This window comes from Pseudophryne corroboree, chromosome 4 (genome assembly GCF_028390025.1).
Source record: "Pseudophryne corroboree isolate aPseCor3 chromosome 4, aPseCor3.hap2, whole genome shotgun sequence".
Lineage (NCBI taxonomy): Eukaryota > Metazoa > Chordata > Amphibia > Anura > Myobatrachidae > Pseudophryne > Pseudophryne corroboree.
This window is the reverse complement of record NC_086447.1, coordinates 242,744,175-242,761,165: the sequence shown is the minus strand read 5'-3', so window position 1 is coordinate 242,761,165 and position 16,991 is coordinate 242,744,175. Positions and strand designations below refer to the sequence as shown.

General features: G+C 44.0%; 1 protein-coding gene across 1 annotated transcript; it reads left to right on the top strand.

Annotated features, from left to right (window-relative positions):
* Nucleotides 1-768: 768 nt before the first annotated feature.
* On the top strand, nucleotides 769-3,361 carry CHST2 (carbohydrate sulfotransferase 2). Its single transcript, XM_063915978.1, has one exon. The coding sequence runs from the start codon at nucleotides 1,408-1,410 to the stop codon at nucleotides 2,674-2,676; it is 1,269 nt and encodes a 422-aa protein (XP_063772048.1). The 5' UTR covers nucleotides 769-1,407; the 3' UTR covers nucleotides 2,677-3,361.
* Nucleotides 3,362-16,991: the final 13,630 nt, after the last annotated feature.

Here is a 16,991-nt window from a genome sequence, read left to right as displayed (position 1 = left end):
CTATTTGTGCATGCGTTGAGAGATGCGAGCGCGACGGGGGTTGCTGGGAGGAATCCAATTGGATACATCTAAAAAAGGGCTGTGCGGTAGAAGCCCATAGGTTCTATAGGACAATCTGTAGATGGCGTTGCCCACTGCATCCAATGCAATGGATTCCAGGGCTTGGTGCATACGCAGTACACGCCCACACCTCCAGAAACTGCGTTTTCAGAGTTTGGCTGCATTTTTTCATTTGCTGCATCTCGCCGCCTATATGAGAATAATCAGTTTAAAAATAATGATACTGATACTGTACAAAGTAAATAGCTTGGATGGGTTAATTCTACCTAAATGCAAAGACCTACGAGCCAGCAGCAATTTGTTTTATGTGTTTTACATGGAGCAAAGGTATAGTCAAACGTGATTGGAAAGCTGCAGAAAACAGTTATTTTCATGTCCCCCAGCAGTGTTACCCCCTAACATGTGGAACTGAATTGCTGTATACAGTATATAGCAATATATTACCCTTTTACCCTCTTGACAGACCCCCAAGGCAAAAAGCAAATCCTTCATATTTTACTACGTTTTCCTAAAAAATGGTGTAGGTAAATTCAAATGATGTATGCAAAGCAGAAATTACTCAGCATTTTACACATCACCCTCTATGAGGAGGGAGAGGATAGAGCGCCCTGCAAACATCCAGGAGGGAGGTGTTTGGCCTCAGAGACCCCCCTCCCTCTTCCCAATCCTATGCATAAAGAGTGCGATCATCAGCAGCAGCAGAGACGGAGGGAGTGGGCTGCAAATACTGTACATACATGGGCTTAGAGGTGTGTTCTGTGGAGTGACAGCCGGCTCCTCCAGTAACGCAGCGGATGGGATGCAAGCATCGGTATCCCCATATTGTGCTTGAGAAGAGGAGCAGCTCTGGGCTCTGTGCATTCTCCTCTTTAAGCAGCAGCAGCACCAGCACCACCGAGAAGAGCCCAGCAGCTAAGCCGTTACAAGAACGGAGGCGGGCGGCTGCTACCCTTTAAAATAAAACCAGTGCTCGGTCCTGATTTCGGTAGCAGTACTAGAGCTTTGCATGCATGCATGCATGCAGTGACCCGTACACCCAGCGGCGGGCGATGCTATGTTCCACTGCTGCAGTGTGAGTCGAGGACGATCTGGGAGAATAAGTTTGCGTGGCTCCCGCACCGGACACCTGGCAGCTGCCTCCGAATGACCCCGGCACGACGGTGAGATGCTGCTGCCGGCCGCTGGGGAGGGCAGACGCTGCTGCTGGGCTGTGCGATGCGGTGCCGCGGCATGGGCTCCGGGGAAGCGGCCCCCAACCTGATCCCAGAACTTTGCTGATCGCCCTGAACGCTGCAGCCGCTGGGTCCCGCTCTCTGGCTAGTCCGCACTGTGCTGCTACGACCAACGATGAAGGTGTTCCGCAGGAAGGCGCTGCTGCTGTGCCTGGGCTACGTGCTGCTGCTGGTGCTCACCATGCTCAACCTCCTGGACAAGTGGCACAAGGAGCCGCAGCAGTGCAGCGAGCAGGGGCGCTACACCCCGTACCAGGCGCGCCCGGACCTCCGCTACCTCTATCGGCCCTCTCCCCCTCGTAAACGGCAGCTTGTCTACGTCTTTACCACCTGGAGGTCCGGCTCCTCTTTCTTCGGGGAGCTCTTCAACCAGAACCCGGACGTCTTCTTCCTGTACGAGCCGGTGTGGCACGTGTGGCAGAAGCTGTACCCGGGAGATGCCATGGCTCTCCAGGGGGCCGCCCGGGACCTCATCAGCGCCCTCTACCGGTGCGACCTGTCTGCCCTGCAGCTCTACAACACGGCCGGGGCTAAGAACATCAGCACATTGGGCATCTTCGGCGCCTCCACCAACAAGGTCATCTGCTCCTCCCCCCTGTGTTCGGCCTACAAGAAGGAGGTGGTGGGGCTGGTGGACGACAAGGTCTGCAAGAAGTGCCCCCCGCAGAGCCTGACTCTCCTGGAGGAAGAGTGCCACAAGTACAACACCATAGTCATTAAGGGGGTGAGGATCTTTGACATCAGAGTGCTGGCCCCACTGATGGTGGACCCATCCCTGGACCTGAAGGTCATTCATTTGGTCAGGGATCCCAGAGCAGTGGCCAACTCCCGGATTAAGTCTAGGCATGGCCTGATCCGAGAGAGTCTACAGGTGGTTCGCAGTCGGGACCCCCGGATACGCAGAGTTCCCTTTATAGACCCTGGGCACAAACTAAATAAAAAAGATGGTTCCGATTACCATGCTATAGGTGCCATGGAGGTAATATGCAGCAGCATGGGCAAGACCTTGAGGACTGCTCTCAACCCACCCAACTGGCTGAAAGGTAATTACATGGTAGTCAGGTATGAGGACTTGGTGGTGGATCCCATTAAGACCCTGAGGCAGGTGTATGGGTTTGTGAACCTTTCAGTGAGTCCTGAGATAGAGAAGTTCTCACTGAACATGACTAGTGGCTCAGGCTACTCCTCTAAACCCTTTGTGGTGTCTGCCCGCAACGCCACCCAGGCTGTTAGTGCTTGGAGGACATTACTGACTTTCCTGCAGATAAAGCAGGTAGAAGAGTACTGCCAGGTCCCAATGGAACTCTTAGGTTACCAAACAGTGGGAAGTCAAGAAGAAGTAAGAGACCTTAGCAAGACACTGCTTAAGAAGCCTATGTTGTGAGGACAATCTCTTGGGCTGTTTGACCTGTTGCCTGCAAAACTAAACTTCTTCAACTACTGTACCAAATTTCTCCAAGTGTTACTCTGGATTGTATCATTCTGGTAAACCCATCTGTCCTCTTCCCTAGTTAATATGAGCTGCCAGCTTACCCATGCAAAGCATAAAATATCTGGGGGCAATTTGAGGTACTTATGCTTGCTTTCTAGTTAACTTATTCTGAGACACTATGACAGGTCATGTTGAGGATAACCATACTGCAGGGCAGGTGATTCAATCATTGGCTTAGTATTCTCACCAGATGGCCAGTAAGATTTATCCTTTTAGTGGGCCTTAAGGACTGTCGGTGAATTATTTTGTTTGGGACCCATATCCTGGCTATTTGTGATGATTAGTTTGTGGCAGCCAAACATTTTGCACTATTTCAACTAGCTGAAGAGAAATTGAAGTGACTGTCTGCAATGTTGCATTGATAAACGTAATCATGTTTATACTGTTTCACATTGTTTATATAGCATTGGCTATAGCTATTTTGTTAAAATGTTGACAAACATGACTGGATAAAAGTGAAGCCTTCACACTTCCCATGGCATGCTTATTGCAATGGCCCATTAATACTGTACAGAGTACCCATTGGGATAAATGGTAAATGTTACAAGTGCTGTTAATAAAAACCAAAATAATAATTTGTCAATTTGGCTGAGTTTTTATTTCCTTGCCATGTAAGATATGTCCAAATGGTATGATGCTGAACCACACTGTTCTAAATCTATTTTACTGGTTTATAAAAAAATAAAACTTGCTGTACAGTAGAACTGAATTACAGCTAATACTCTTGGTCCATGAACCCAAAGACTGACTCCTTTCCTCCTCACAGTTAAAAATGCCTTTTGTGTAGGGGTTTTCTTTTTCCTGTTTTCTCAAGAGATAATGGACTCATATTAAAGCACTGAGCTGTTTTGAGTAAATGAATATCTATTTGGGACTCTTATAATAATGTACCACCTCACTAGAGGTGGGTGATTCATGGAACCCAACTCTTATGTTTTTTGGCTAGTTAACGCTATACTTTTTTTTTTTTTTTTGTAAGTCTGTATTGGAAAAATATGCAGCAAACTCAAATAAAACTACTACATCCTATAACTTTATGTAATAATAAAGTATGTGTATAGAGGCTAAGATGCTAATCAACTGTGGCATGCATAGACCAGCTCTTTTCATACACTGACAGTATAGCACAATCCAGAGATGAGTTGTTAGGAAATGTAAGTATTTTAACAGAAATATGGCACTGTGCAGTGAGCAATCTCTGGATTGTGCTATACTGTCAGTGTATGAAAAGAGCTGGTCTATTCAGTTTCATGTCCCCCTGGATGGTGCTTCATGTGTGGGAGTATATGCTAATACAGGTATGGGAACAGGATGCTTGGGAATATTCCTAGGTTTTAGAATGCCTAATGGGCCCTACACATTTAAAGATCCGCCGCCGAGCTGCCCGACGGCGGATACGGGCGACCCGGCGGCGGGGCTGGGGCAATGACGGGGGGAGTGAAGTTTCTTCACTCCCCCCGTCACCCGGCTCCATAGAAGTGCCGGCAAATATGCACGAGATCGTCCATATTGGCCTGCATGCACACCTCGCTGGTGCCTCCACACTCAAAGATATGAACGTTATCTCGTTCAATAATGAACGAGATCGTTCATATCTTTGCGGAATATCGGCCAGTGTGTAGGGCCTATTAAACATAACTAAATACAATTTAGTTGGCCTTCCACTCATCACTCTTTAACGTGACTTTAGATCAGTGATTCCCAACCTTGGTCCTCCTCGCCGCTTTCATATATGGGATCTGGGAATTTGCCAGGTCTAGCAAGCCGGCAAATTCCCGGGTTTCAGCTCCGTGACCCTGGTCTGGGACCCTGGACTTAGTGCTGAGTTGTTTGCTTTACACTAAGCAAAATCCATGGTTACTGTGCGTGCACATGCAATCGGGATTTTGCTTCTAGTGTGAAAGGGGTATAACAGTCTAGGTTTTATTGATAGCCATGCTTGAGCACAGTTGGTTAAATCAAAATAACTGAAGTACTAATTAACATGTCTGTGCTCAAGTACTGCATCTTTAAAACCTGGACTGTTAGTTTGCCTTGAAGACTGTGGTTTGGAACCTCTGCTGTAGAAGGACTTGCTTTATGATCATGTATATTACCTTTTGCCTATCATTTTTTTTCTTTCATGGTGTGTGTTGGTGGGCTTTTTTGTTATATATGTAGTTTCTGCTTGAAACATCCTATCTGCAGTGACGTGCATTGCTACAAGCATACTTTATGCCATAACATCTAATGACTATTGACTTTTGAGTGGTGTCTCTTAATGTATAAAAATACTAGTCTTCTGCTTTGTTTTCACTTGGCTCTTGAGTATTAAATGCAGCATCTCCAGACACTTGGCAGTTTAGGGGATGTGCATATTGTGGTCTGACACAGAAATATGCAGCCTGTGTATTTGTGAGCTGTCTGAACCTGGAATTGTAGTTCCAGTGCTGGAGATTGGTCGTGGCAGCGGTGCTACCTCAGTTGTAATTCTAGCAGACTCCCCCATTAATCCTTGGGTTATTGCATTCTAAAGCAGCCCCTTCCTCTGTGTAAGGTCTAGTATGTCATTTTATTTATCTCTAGGAACACAACTGAATTGCATAATTACACGGATTTGCTGGTTTCAGAATCCCAATGTAAATAAAGTAGTATGCTGTTTGTTGTATCATCCAGAGCACATAATGAGGGTTTGGGCTGCTCCTCTCTACTCTGTATGTTATTATGTCATGGAAGGAGTAGATATATTTGAAGAGAATAATACAGTGATATGAAGAGTGGGAGGTGACTTGTGCTGTAATTGTCCCCAGCTGCAGACAAGACGCTGCCCCACACCCCCCCTTCCCAGTCCATCTGCCAAGCAGAGTGGGTACATGGTGCTATATTTCAGAGCCACCTGCATGGATTACCAGCATTTCCTGGATTTGTGGACAGAGCTCAGTACAGCATTTCCCTCTGTGAATATTATGCCTAGTGTGTAATTGTGGAACAATCAAAGTAATCAAAACTAATTTAATAAAATAGAAAAATATCCTGTTGCCGTTTGTTTGTACTACATTGTAAGTCTGGAACACTGTTGAGGCTACAGCAATAGCCATAGCTGTGCTGTACTGATTATGCTATGGGATATTGTTCTAGGGCAGTGGTTCTCAAACTCGGTCCTCAGGACCCCACACAGTGCATGTTTTGCAGGTAACCCAGCAGGTGCACAGGTGTACTCATTACTCACTGACACATTTTAAAAGGTCCACAAGTGGAGATAATTATCTCTCTTGTGATTCTGTGAGGAGACCTGGAAAACATGCACTGTGTGGGGTCCTGAGGACCGAGTTTGAGAACCTGTGTTCTAGGGCATTGCTACACGTTTTTACTTTATAAGGGGTGCATATTCTCACTGGCCAATTACAATGGTCTATGAAGGTTGTTGGTGGGGTCACAGTAGTACAGACCTGTCTCTTTAAACTTACAGAAAGTAGTTGGTATTCTTTGTACTTTGATGAAACTACTTAGCCACTGGGCGGCATCCATGTGGCTTTTATGGTCTGTGCTTCAATTTCTGTCATTTGCAGTCTTTTGAACAGTCCTAATGTGCATATAATATACAGAAATCTAAATGTTAACGGCATACTGTATATCTGACCTGGCTAACCTGTACCTCTCCAGCTGTTGTGAAACTACACGTCCCAACATGCCCTACCACAGATTTTGCATTCCTTCCCGAATAGCAAAATTGTGGCAGGACATACAGGGACTTGTAGTTTCACAGCAGCTGGAGAGCCATAGGTTGGCAAGATCTGCATTAAATGCATCTACTAGACAAGTGTATCTATTTATATCTACTTCTGCCCACATGGCTGTTCCTACACAGCCCGTTATTACTGCCTGCTTTGTTTTATGAAATAAAAGATTAGGTTTCAAGATAAGTGGTGATTTTTTAATGCTGTATGCTTTACCCCTTTGCATGGTGCTGCAGATCCTGGTGCCATAATAAACACATATACACAACCAGCATAGTGGATGGGTCTCTCCTCCTGCCCTATTTCTCAGCATCTTGCGGCTGCTTGCCCTGTCACTCTGTCCCCTGTGGTGTGGGAGCTGTTGGCGCACGTTCTAACTTCCACTACACATGCTGATCTCGGGACAGACCATCCATGATTGTTATTAAAAATGCTACATTGATTTTTTTAGTACTAATGAAAGTATGCAAAGTTATTGTACACATAGTACTGCGTCTCTAAAAGAGACACTTATTAAAAACAAAAGTTAAGAAAAATTACCCTCTTCTCAATTTTTTTTCAAACAGAGGGGTAGATGTATTAACCTGGAGAAGGCATAAGGAAGTGATAAAGCAGTGATAAGTGCAAGGTGATAATGCACCAGCCAATCAGCTCCTAACTGTTAATTTACATATGGGAGCTGATTGGCTGGTGCGTGTATCACCTTGCATTTATCACTGGTTTATCACTTCCTTATGCCTTCTCCAGGTTAATACATCTGCCCCAGGGTTTGGCTGAGAGATCACTAACATAACAACATACTTATGGGGCGGGATGTACTAAGCGGAAAATGCGGTAAACTCCCTGTTTACCGCATTTTCCTGATGTACTAACCCCCGGCCGGCAGGACAGCGCCGCGGCGGGGCGAACGTCCATAGAAGCCTATGGGCTTCTCTCCGCGGCGCTGTGTGAGGGATCCGATCGGATCCTTCCCAGCATGCCCTGCGGCCGCCCCCGTCACCCCGCGCATGCGCAGACTGACTCCTGGGTCCGAATCCCGGAAGTCTGGCTGCCGCTGCGCATCGCGGAGGACAGCTCTTATCGGTAGAGCTGTCCTCCGCAACACTAATCGCATATGTTAGTACATATGCGTTAAGCATCGTGGCGCAGGGAGGCGATGGGCGGCGATGTACATTAGTACATCCCGCCCTTATATATCAAATTCCCACTACATATAAACTGATCACACCAACAAAAGACAGAAACACGGTTTCCCACAGTACACTGTGTTTACATGTTGGATGCTGGTTTTTAATGCCTTGTTGCAGTGTGCTAGGGAAAAATTTATTTTGTGTCTTTTTCTTGTGTAGTTATACTCCCTTACAGGCATATTTTACAGATATCCTCAGTATCACAACTAAACTAACTAGCTCCACCTGTGGATCTTTTAAAATGTTAGCCAATAATGATTACACCTATGCACCAACTAGGAAATCTGTAAAACATGCCATGTTAAGGAAGTCCCAGAGGTCTGGAGTTGTGAAACACTGGATTACAGCAATAGGCAGTACATGTCAGTTATACCACTTTCAGACAGATTTATCAAGCCTTGGACCATACTTGCCTACATGACCCTCTCCATGAGGGAGAAAATGCTCTGTTCCTGGACTTTCCTGGTAATGTATGATTGCCATCACCTGTAGTGAACTAGTTAATTGATAAGAAAGGTGTTTCACCACAGGTGATGGCAATCATAGATTACCAGGAAAGTCCAGGAACAGAGCATTTTCTCCCTCATGGAGAGGGTCAGGTAGGCAAGTATGCCTTGGACAGTGATAGATTGCATGGTGATAAAGTACCAACCAATCAGCTCCTAACTGCCATGTTACAGGCTGGGTTTGAAAAATGACAATTAGGAACTGATTGGTTGGTACTTTATCACCGTACTATTTATCACTCTCCAAGGCTTCGTAAATCTTGGCATAAAATCACTGTGTCAAGCTGTGTTGAGATGTGTTTCAAACTATTTCACCCCGAGACAGGTACCTGGTATTTAGGTTTGATTTTGCCATGGGGAACTCGGGTCGTGTGTTGGTGTGAATAGGGTTGACCTGGGTTAATGTTATACCCCTTTCACACCGCACAAATAACCCGGTATCGACCCAGTATATTGCCGGGTCGGCGTGCGGTGTGTAAGCACCATAATCGAAAGCCAGGGTCGTCTGACCCGATAATTCAACCCGGGAATAAAGCAGTGTTATTCCCGGGTTGAATACCGACTCTCACTGGCAGCGTAAACAGGCTCCCGGGATCCGTTCATTACAACAGGGAGAGGCAGAAATGATCTCATCTCCATGCGCCAGCTCTGCCCCCCGGCATATTGCTGGGTCGGGGAAGCCAGCAGCAGCGTCCAATGCCAGGATCCCACCCAAGAAGGACCCGTTTCCACTTCCCGAGTGGGTTCCGGCATTAGCGGTGTGATAGGGGTATTACACAGGCCTTAACAAAACCTGGGTAAAGTAACCTGGGTCCCCTCTATCACACTGTTGTCTACCAGGTTAGGTCCTGGGAATAACCCTGGTGAGATCTTAGGAAACACAAACTGGGTTGACCCTTTCACACCGACACATGACCTGGGTTGCCCCGGCAATATCCTGGGTCCGAGGTGTGGTGTAAAAGGGTATTGGGTAACATTTGGTAAAAATGTCTGGTTTAAAATGTTTCTGTCAGAGAAATGATTCCAAATATTAAATATTAAAAGTCATAGGATTTTTAATATAATGCCAGACATTTTGATTGTCCCCGTGCAGTATTATATCCATTTTTAATTGCTCCTAATTTATAGACTAGGTGTGTACTGAGGCAAGCAATGTAAATTACTACCGTCCAGGGTTTACAGGAGACCTCAAACCATGGCTGATTCAGAGTTTATGCAAAATGACCACAGTTTATCCTTATTGCATTCTCCAAAACATAAATGTGGTGCAAGAGATACCTTGTAAAATCAGATGGATCTCTGCGTGCACACAGCTCTGAATAGGTTGAAGTTCTGCCCAAACATCTATAACACTCTACCCAGACTACTATACATGCATACATCCAGCTCCTGCCCATTTACACTCACTCAGCCATAAATGCAAATGTTGCTGAGATGTTTGTGACTCTGGACTGCCTGTAGCCGCTCAAATATGCGTTTGCACAGAAATATCGCAAGTACTGTTCACAAAATGTACTTCTGTGCCACTGTGAATCGGGCCCATTGTAAGCGGTTACATTTCAACACGCATTGCCTCTTGCTGCCAACGTTCTCGAACAAAAGTTTTCTTATTTTTGTGTAGGGCAGTTATAGCTACCTATTGTTGAGTTGGGAGTAGAGAGACAGTTTGGTGGGGTGCCCACATAGTAACCCAAAGATAAGCCATTAAAACCTACCACCCCTCTTGCGAATTGCCTTACCTGTTCATCTGCTCTTCTCAGGTTGCCCCCCCCCCCCCCCTTACTAATCAATCAGCACCTGGCAGTCTTCAAGCTAAGTCTGTGAAATAAGAGTTAGTAGCTGATTGGTTAGTGCTTTATCTCTCTCCACTCCCTCTCTCCATGCTTTCATAAATACCCCCTTAGTATGTAAACTCTCAGGCATGGGCTGCTCTAGTTTAGTTCCCCATTTATTACACCCATGCCACCTGTGCTCCTTGCTTTTTGTCTCCTAGTCCCCGCTGATACTGTGTGCTCACTTTACATCAGAGGTTCTCAAACTCGGTCCTCGGGGGCCCACACAGTGCATGTTTTGCAGGTAACCCAGCAGGTGCACAGGTGTATTAATTGATTGGCAAAATGACTGTTGACTTAGCTCTGCTTGGCCCACAAGAAAAAGTGAGTAGCCCCATACCCTCTAGTATAGTCATCCTACTTAGGGGTATATTCAACAAGAGTCGGATCCATTCCAACATGCATTTGTCGGAATGGATCCAACAACCCCTATTCAATAGAGTGGCCAAATCCGACTGTCGGATTTGAGCCTAATCCAACTGTCGGATTTGGCGGGGTCTGTGCAGCTGCTGTCAGCAGCTCCCTGTGTGTGAAAGCACAGGGAGCTGCTGAAGATGCACATCACGGCCATGTAGCCCAGTGCTGCGCAGCAGGGAGAGAGGTACCTGGCCGGGGGATGGCCGTCATAAGGTACCTTCCAGCCCCGCTCCTCGTAGCCTGCCGCACCGCTCCTCATAGCCTGCCGCACCGCTCCCCATAGCCCACCGCACTGCTCCCCCGTCTCCTCACCTCAATCCGACTTTTTTTAAAGTCGGATTGAGATTGTCAGAAACGGACCAAAACCTGTCGGATTTGGCCTCGTTTCCGACAGAAGCACACGGATTGGCGGCTATTCCGCCGATTCACGTGTTTTCCGATAAGAACTGCCCCTATTGAATAGGTCGGAACCCCTTCCGAACTAAATCAGTCGGAAACTGCCGTCTTTCCGACAAGACGGCAGTTTCCGACTCTTATTGAATATACCCCTTAGAGGTATATGTATTAATAATTGTGGAACAAATGCGATTAACACTGAAAGATGATGCTAATAAAAAGTCCCCTCACATCAATTATATCCAAGGTATATCAAATTATTGTTTTATACTCCCCTCAGATAACTCCCACATAAATGTATGTATGTAGTGGTGGGGGGAGTAAATCATGTAACTATATATAATGTTGCACCAAAATAGTTTATGTATAGTTGGTATTGGGAATGTATGGAGCTATCTTAGATTCTGACAGAGAACTACGAGTAGTTAGATTTACTCCCAAGATTGCATCATACAATCTGTGGCACTTTAGCTGCAATTAAATTACAACTCCCTGATCTGACCACAGTGGGTGAGATGCAACAAGCAGAAAAATGCTGCAAACCTGACAAAAAATGCAGCCTCTGGAGGTTTGGCTGGGTACCATATATGCACCAAGTCCCAGAATGCAATAGATTTCAGTGATTGGGTGCGGAGGGCAATGCCATCTTCAGAAGCCTATGGGCCTCTATCGCACTGCCCCTTCTGTGATGTGCAGATGGACTCCCGGGTCATAAACCTGGAAGGCCACACATCTGTAAAGACAGCTCTTACCTTAAGAGCTGTCCTTCGTGATTTTCTTCATGCATACAGCGTTTGTAAATGCCGCTATGCATGCGCAGAGAGGTGGGATGATTGCTGAATCCCGGCTAGTGTGTAGCTTGGTCATCTGTTGTTCAGCATCAAAGATTTCCTATGCTAAGCATACACAGCCCCTATTCCTACCCACAAATATACTGTATATATTATTTGGGTTGTTCCACGTGACTCACGTTACAATTTTGAAAGTGTAAATACAGCACACACAAATATGAGTTGAAACTCAGCATTTTAAAAATATGACCATGGGGTAGGTAGTCATAATTAATGCTAAGAAGCAGAAAAAAATGTACACTGTTAGTAGTTCAATTTTATTGTTTATATAAATGACTCATTACAACATAAGAACTGAGGGGACTTGTATATTTAAAAACTGTTCTCCTAATTATTTTTACAATAGGATTGTTATACTATATACTTATAAGACCCTAAACTTATGTTTAACACACAAACAAAAAACTGAATGTTAACCAAACAGTGCTTAAAATCAATTTTGTGACTCCTGTTATATACGAATGTGACTCACGTTACATTTCTGTCTCCAGTAAAAGGGCTCTGATACAAATTACTCAACCTGTGGAAACCACGTGAATTTATTAATGTAGCCATGTTTCTCTTCCTGATTAGCTGGGAAGGTGTATAAAATATTTCATCTGTGATCAGAGCCATATAAAATCCAGTTATAAAATATGCAGAAATTAGCCGTTTTTGCATCCGCTTCAACACCTGCCATATATGTTCAATGTTTGCACACGTAGAAAATCAGTACACAATAAATATATTGATATTCAATTATCACACAATTTACTGTGATCTTTTAGCAGTATAAATATACTAAAATGTTAGCAGTTATGTGAAATGTAATTTTCATATATTGTGTCCTATATTGCATGGAATGACACATATATATGTAAATACAACAGTTATGTTATGGCCTCACCCTTTTTGCTGTCGCTTCGTGCGTGACTGTTTTCCTCTTCTGCATTTCTGTGAGGCTGTTTGATATAAATGCACCATTACATTATACTGCTTAAGTCTGTAATAATGAAATTCAAAAGTTTATTCATTAGCACCAGAAGATATTTGTGTTTGAGTTGGCAAGAAAAGCAGAAGACCAGATGTGATGTTTTTTTCCATTCTGCATATTCAGAGATGCTAAAACATGCACAAATAAAGCCAGTAATGTTACTGCTGGTTTTGATAACAATGTTTATCTTTTGCTAAATCTCTTCTAAACTACAATATTAAGGGATTATTGCTGCTGAGAGTTTGACAGACAATATGGCAAAAATGCTTGCTTATCATGTTTCCCTTCTGTACTCATATAGGCATAGGAGCCAACATTGTTGCCCCAACCCCATATGAGTGACAATGCCACAATCAGATACAGGTAGTTGCTGGTGAATCACAAATATTGGTCTTACTGGAGCACTGACAGAGCTGGATCCTAAGCATGTATGCTGCTAGCAAGATGTCTAAAGGTGCCCACACACTGAGCAATTTTGCGGTCAATTTGGATGAAAACGATAAATCGTATTGATATATCGTTCACAAAAGTGAAAATCGTATGTTCTTCTCAAACGATAACGATCCGATGTACGTCCCCACAGATCGTATGATGTATCCTCTGACCTTACCTGCTGCAGTCAAGATCTGGCAATATCGTTAGTGAATTGGATGCAGATCGTTTCCTTTTAGCACTTACTATATATCGTACGATGTATCATAGATCTGTGTCATTTGACTGACATTTCCTGTACATTATTTACATTTTTAAGAAATCTATAAGATAATTTAGCAGTGTTTGTAGCAAACGATAACTCGTTAACGATCTACCGATGTAAAGCGATCGAGATCATATGATAAATCGTTTTTTAAAAGAACACTTTTTTGACAAAATCGTGAGTCAGGGACTGCCAGGGAGCTCCCGTGTGAGTTCAAGGGAAATCGCAAACGATATCGCATCGTTTGTGAATCGCTCAGTGTGTGGGCACCTTTAGGTGAAATAATTACTGTGCAATGCTCAACAGTGCTTATTGGTGTGGGAGGTCTGGCAGTATGGCCTTTAAACCAATATAAATTTCCACAAGCTATATTTTCCATTGATCACTTGTACTACAACATAGACCCTTAAGCTGGGGCATACACTGTACAATTATCTGGCAGACCATCTGTCCAATCTGGCTGATTGTAATGACAATCTGGTAATATATGGGAGCAGCTGACAATCAACCATTTGCTCTCAAACGTTGGAAAATGGACAAGAACTGCCTGCCATTTACACAAATTGGTTACAACCAAAATTGAACCAATTTGTTTGATCAATTGTTTTTGTCCATTTTCCAGTGTTTAGGAGCAAATGGTTTATTGTCATTTGCTACCATACATTGCCAGATTGTACATTTTGGCTGGTTGGAATGACAGATGGTCTGCCAGATAATTATATAGTGTATGCCTATCTTTATATTGGTTCAGGTGGGCCATATTTGGCTCTTGAGCCTCAAAGACTCAAGTTGCAACTTTGTTCAGAGGTAAATGTCTTGAGGCAAAAATGATAGGAATATTGATTTTCTTCATTGGGAATATAAAGCTGGTTAAACATGTAAACATTGATCCAGGAGTGGAACTACCATTGGTTCAACAGATGCAATGTACAGGGGCCCCTGGGGACAAAGGGGCCCACTGCTGCTCAGACTATCAATGAGTTTTCCCCTGCCTCCCAGTCCGACCATTTTGTTCAGTGTCGGTAGACAGGCCCAGCGCTGGGAGCAGGGTGGGCCCCACCACATGAGGGACCTGCCCCTTATCTTAGGGAGGCAGGGTGATCTTGTGTGTGTGTGTGTGTGTGTGTGTGTGCGTGTGTGTGCGTGTGTGTGTGTGTGTGTGTGTGTGTGTGTGTGTGTGTGTGTGTGTGTGTGTGTACAGCCACATCAGTCTTCCATCTGAGCCAGACTGACAGGAGAGTTCTGCCACCAGTGTACTGCTTGCCTGTGAATAGAGGTAGCTCGTGGCCGGTTTTACTGGTGATGCCAGAGCCTGAATGCTGCATGGCTCCGGTATGAAAGATAGATAGTGTCTAGTTAGATAGTCAATAGATAGACACCCTATGTTAGACAGACATTAGGTCGACAGGGTCAAAAGGTCGACAGGGTCAAAAGGTCGACATGGAAAAGGTCGACAGTTCAAAAGGTCGACATGGAAAAGGTCGACAGGGTCAAAAGGTCGACAGGGTCAAAAGGTCGACATGAAAATGGTCGACATGAAAAAGGTAGACACCATGTTTTTTGCATTTTTGTGCTTTGTGTGGATAGTTTTGTCATCTGGCACCCCAATTGCAGAAAGGCATACCCTCACGGGGCTCGCTTCGCTCGCCACGCTTCGGGCACGGTGGCTCGCTGCGCTCGCCACAAGGTTTATAACCAACTCTATGCCGACATGGATAGAGAAAGTATGAAATAATCCCAAAACATGTTAAATTAAAAAAACACATTTGTCTATCTTTTTTATGTCGACAATTATCACGTCGACCTTTTGACCATGTCGACCTTTTGACCAGTCGACATTTTGCCCTGTCGACATTTTCCACGTCGACCCTTTGACATGTCGACCTTTTGACCTGTCGACCTTTTCCGTGTCGACCTTTTGACCATGTCGACCTAATGTCAGTCTAATATTTGGTGTCTATCTATTGACTGTCTAACTAGATACTGTCTATCTACTAAACGGATAGGATGCTGCATGACTGAGTACCAATCTGAGGAAAGCACAGGAGGCTGCAGTGTTCCCGCCCCTACTCAGGTAAATCCCCCCCATTATCTGCACCCTGCAGGACTATGTGCTAGTACATCTATCACACTGCCTCCCTCTGTCACCCTCTGCCTCTACCTGTCACCAACTGACATGTGGAATATTTTGGACTTGGGGTAAGGCAGAGGCATATTTTTGCACATGGGTCCACCACTCACAAGTTCCACCACTGCACTTTTCGAAACTGATCACAATTAAAACTGTAACTAAATCTGAAGCAAGGTTTCTTGCAAATTTCAGAAAAGGAAGACACTTTTACTTTAGCATTAGCATTGCTGCTGGCTTGCTATTAAGTAAAAGTCGTTAATAAATAATTCAGTGTACAGAGCAGGCAAAATTACACCATGACCATGCAATGCATACACGCTGAATACAACTTTACTGGTGAATTAAAAGGTTAATCAATCCTCTTGCAGAGGTTCTTTAAAAATGCAGTTCTTGTAGTGCCTGGCTGTTTAGATGCAGAGAGCTGTGCTTTCCCATTGTATAAATCATGGGTTCAAATGTCAAGCATTCTAATGCGTCATTCTTTTTTTTTTTTTCAGATTTTCAGTTATACAGGCAAGTTTTCACATGATCTGAGTCACATACCCTTTTTAAGAATGGTCCAGTTGTTCAAAAGCATTCAGGAAATTGCTGAATATTGGTGTATTCCTAATTTGAAAATGTCATTTCTACTAATTATTTACTTTACAACTGCTATATGGGAATTCTGTATTACTTATCTGAATTATTGTTCTATTCAGCCTGGCCAATGCCCTACACCAGAGTTTCCCAAGCTCTGCCACTACAATCCAGATTTTAAGGATATTCTTGCTTGAGCATAGCTGACTTAATTAGTACCTAAGACAATTTAATTTAGCCATGTGAACTCAAGTGTGGATATCCATACAACCTGGACTGTTATGGTGGAGTTTGGGAAACTCTGCTTTACACTATCTTAAAAGTATTTTGTCCAGCAGATTATTTTTAAAAACTGTTTATCGAACCGGCTCATGAAATCAGATCGTCAGTTATAAAATTTGACAGACTTCTCAAGCTCTAGATCAACTATAAAAATACAAGATTGTTAGATAAAACTTAGAAACAGAATTTGACAGTGAATAAATACCTCTTGGATCATCTAGTCTTCACCCTTTTATTCTTTATCCTTTTGGTAATTTCAACTCTATTTGTTCCTTAGTTCTATGTAGGATATTCTTATGCCTGACCCAAGCATGTTTAAATTGCTCTACTGTCTTAGCCTCTACCACCTATGATGGGAGGCTATTCTACTTATCCAAAACCCTTTTGTGAATTATTTTTTTCTCAAATTTCCTTTGAACCTACCTCCCTCAGTTTCAGTGCATGTCCTCGTGTTCTAATACTTGTCTTCCTTTGAAGAATGTTTTCCTCCTGTACCTTGTTAAAACCCTTGATATATTTGACAGTTTCTATCATGTCCCCCCTTTCCCTTCTCTGCGCCAAACTATACATATTAAGATCTTTTAGTCTTTCCGGGTAAGTTTTGTGATGTAGATGATGCACCATTTTAGTTGCCCTTCTT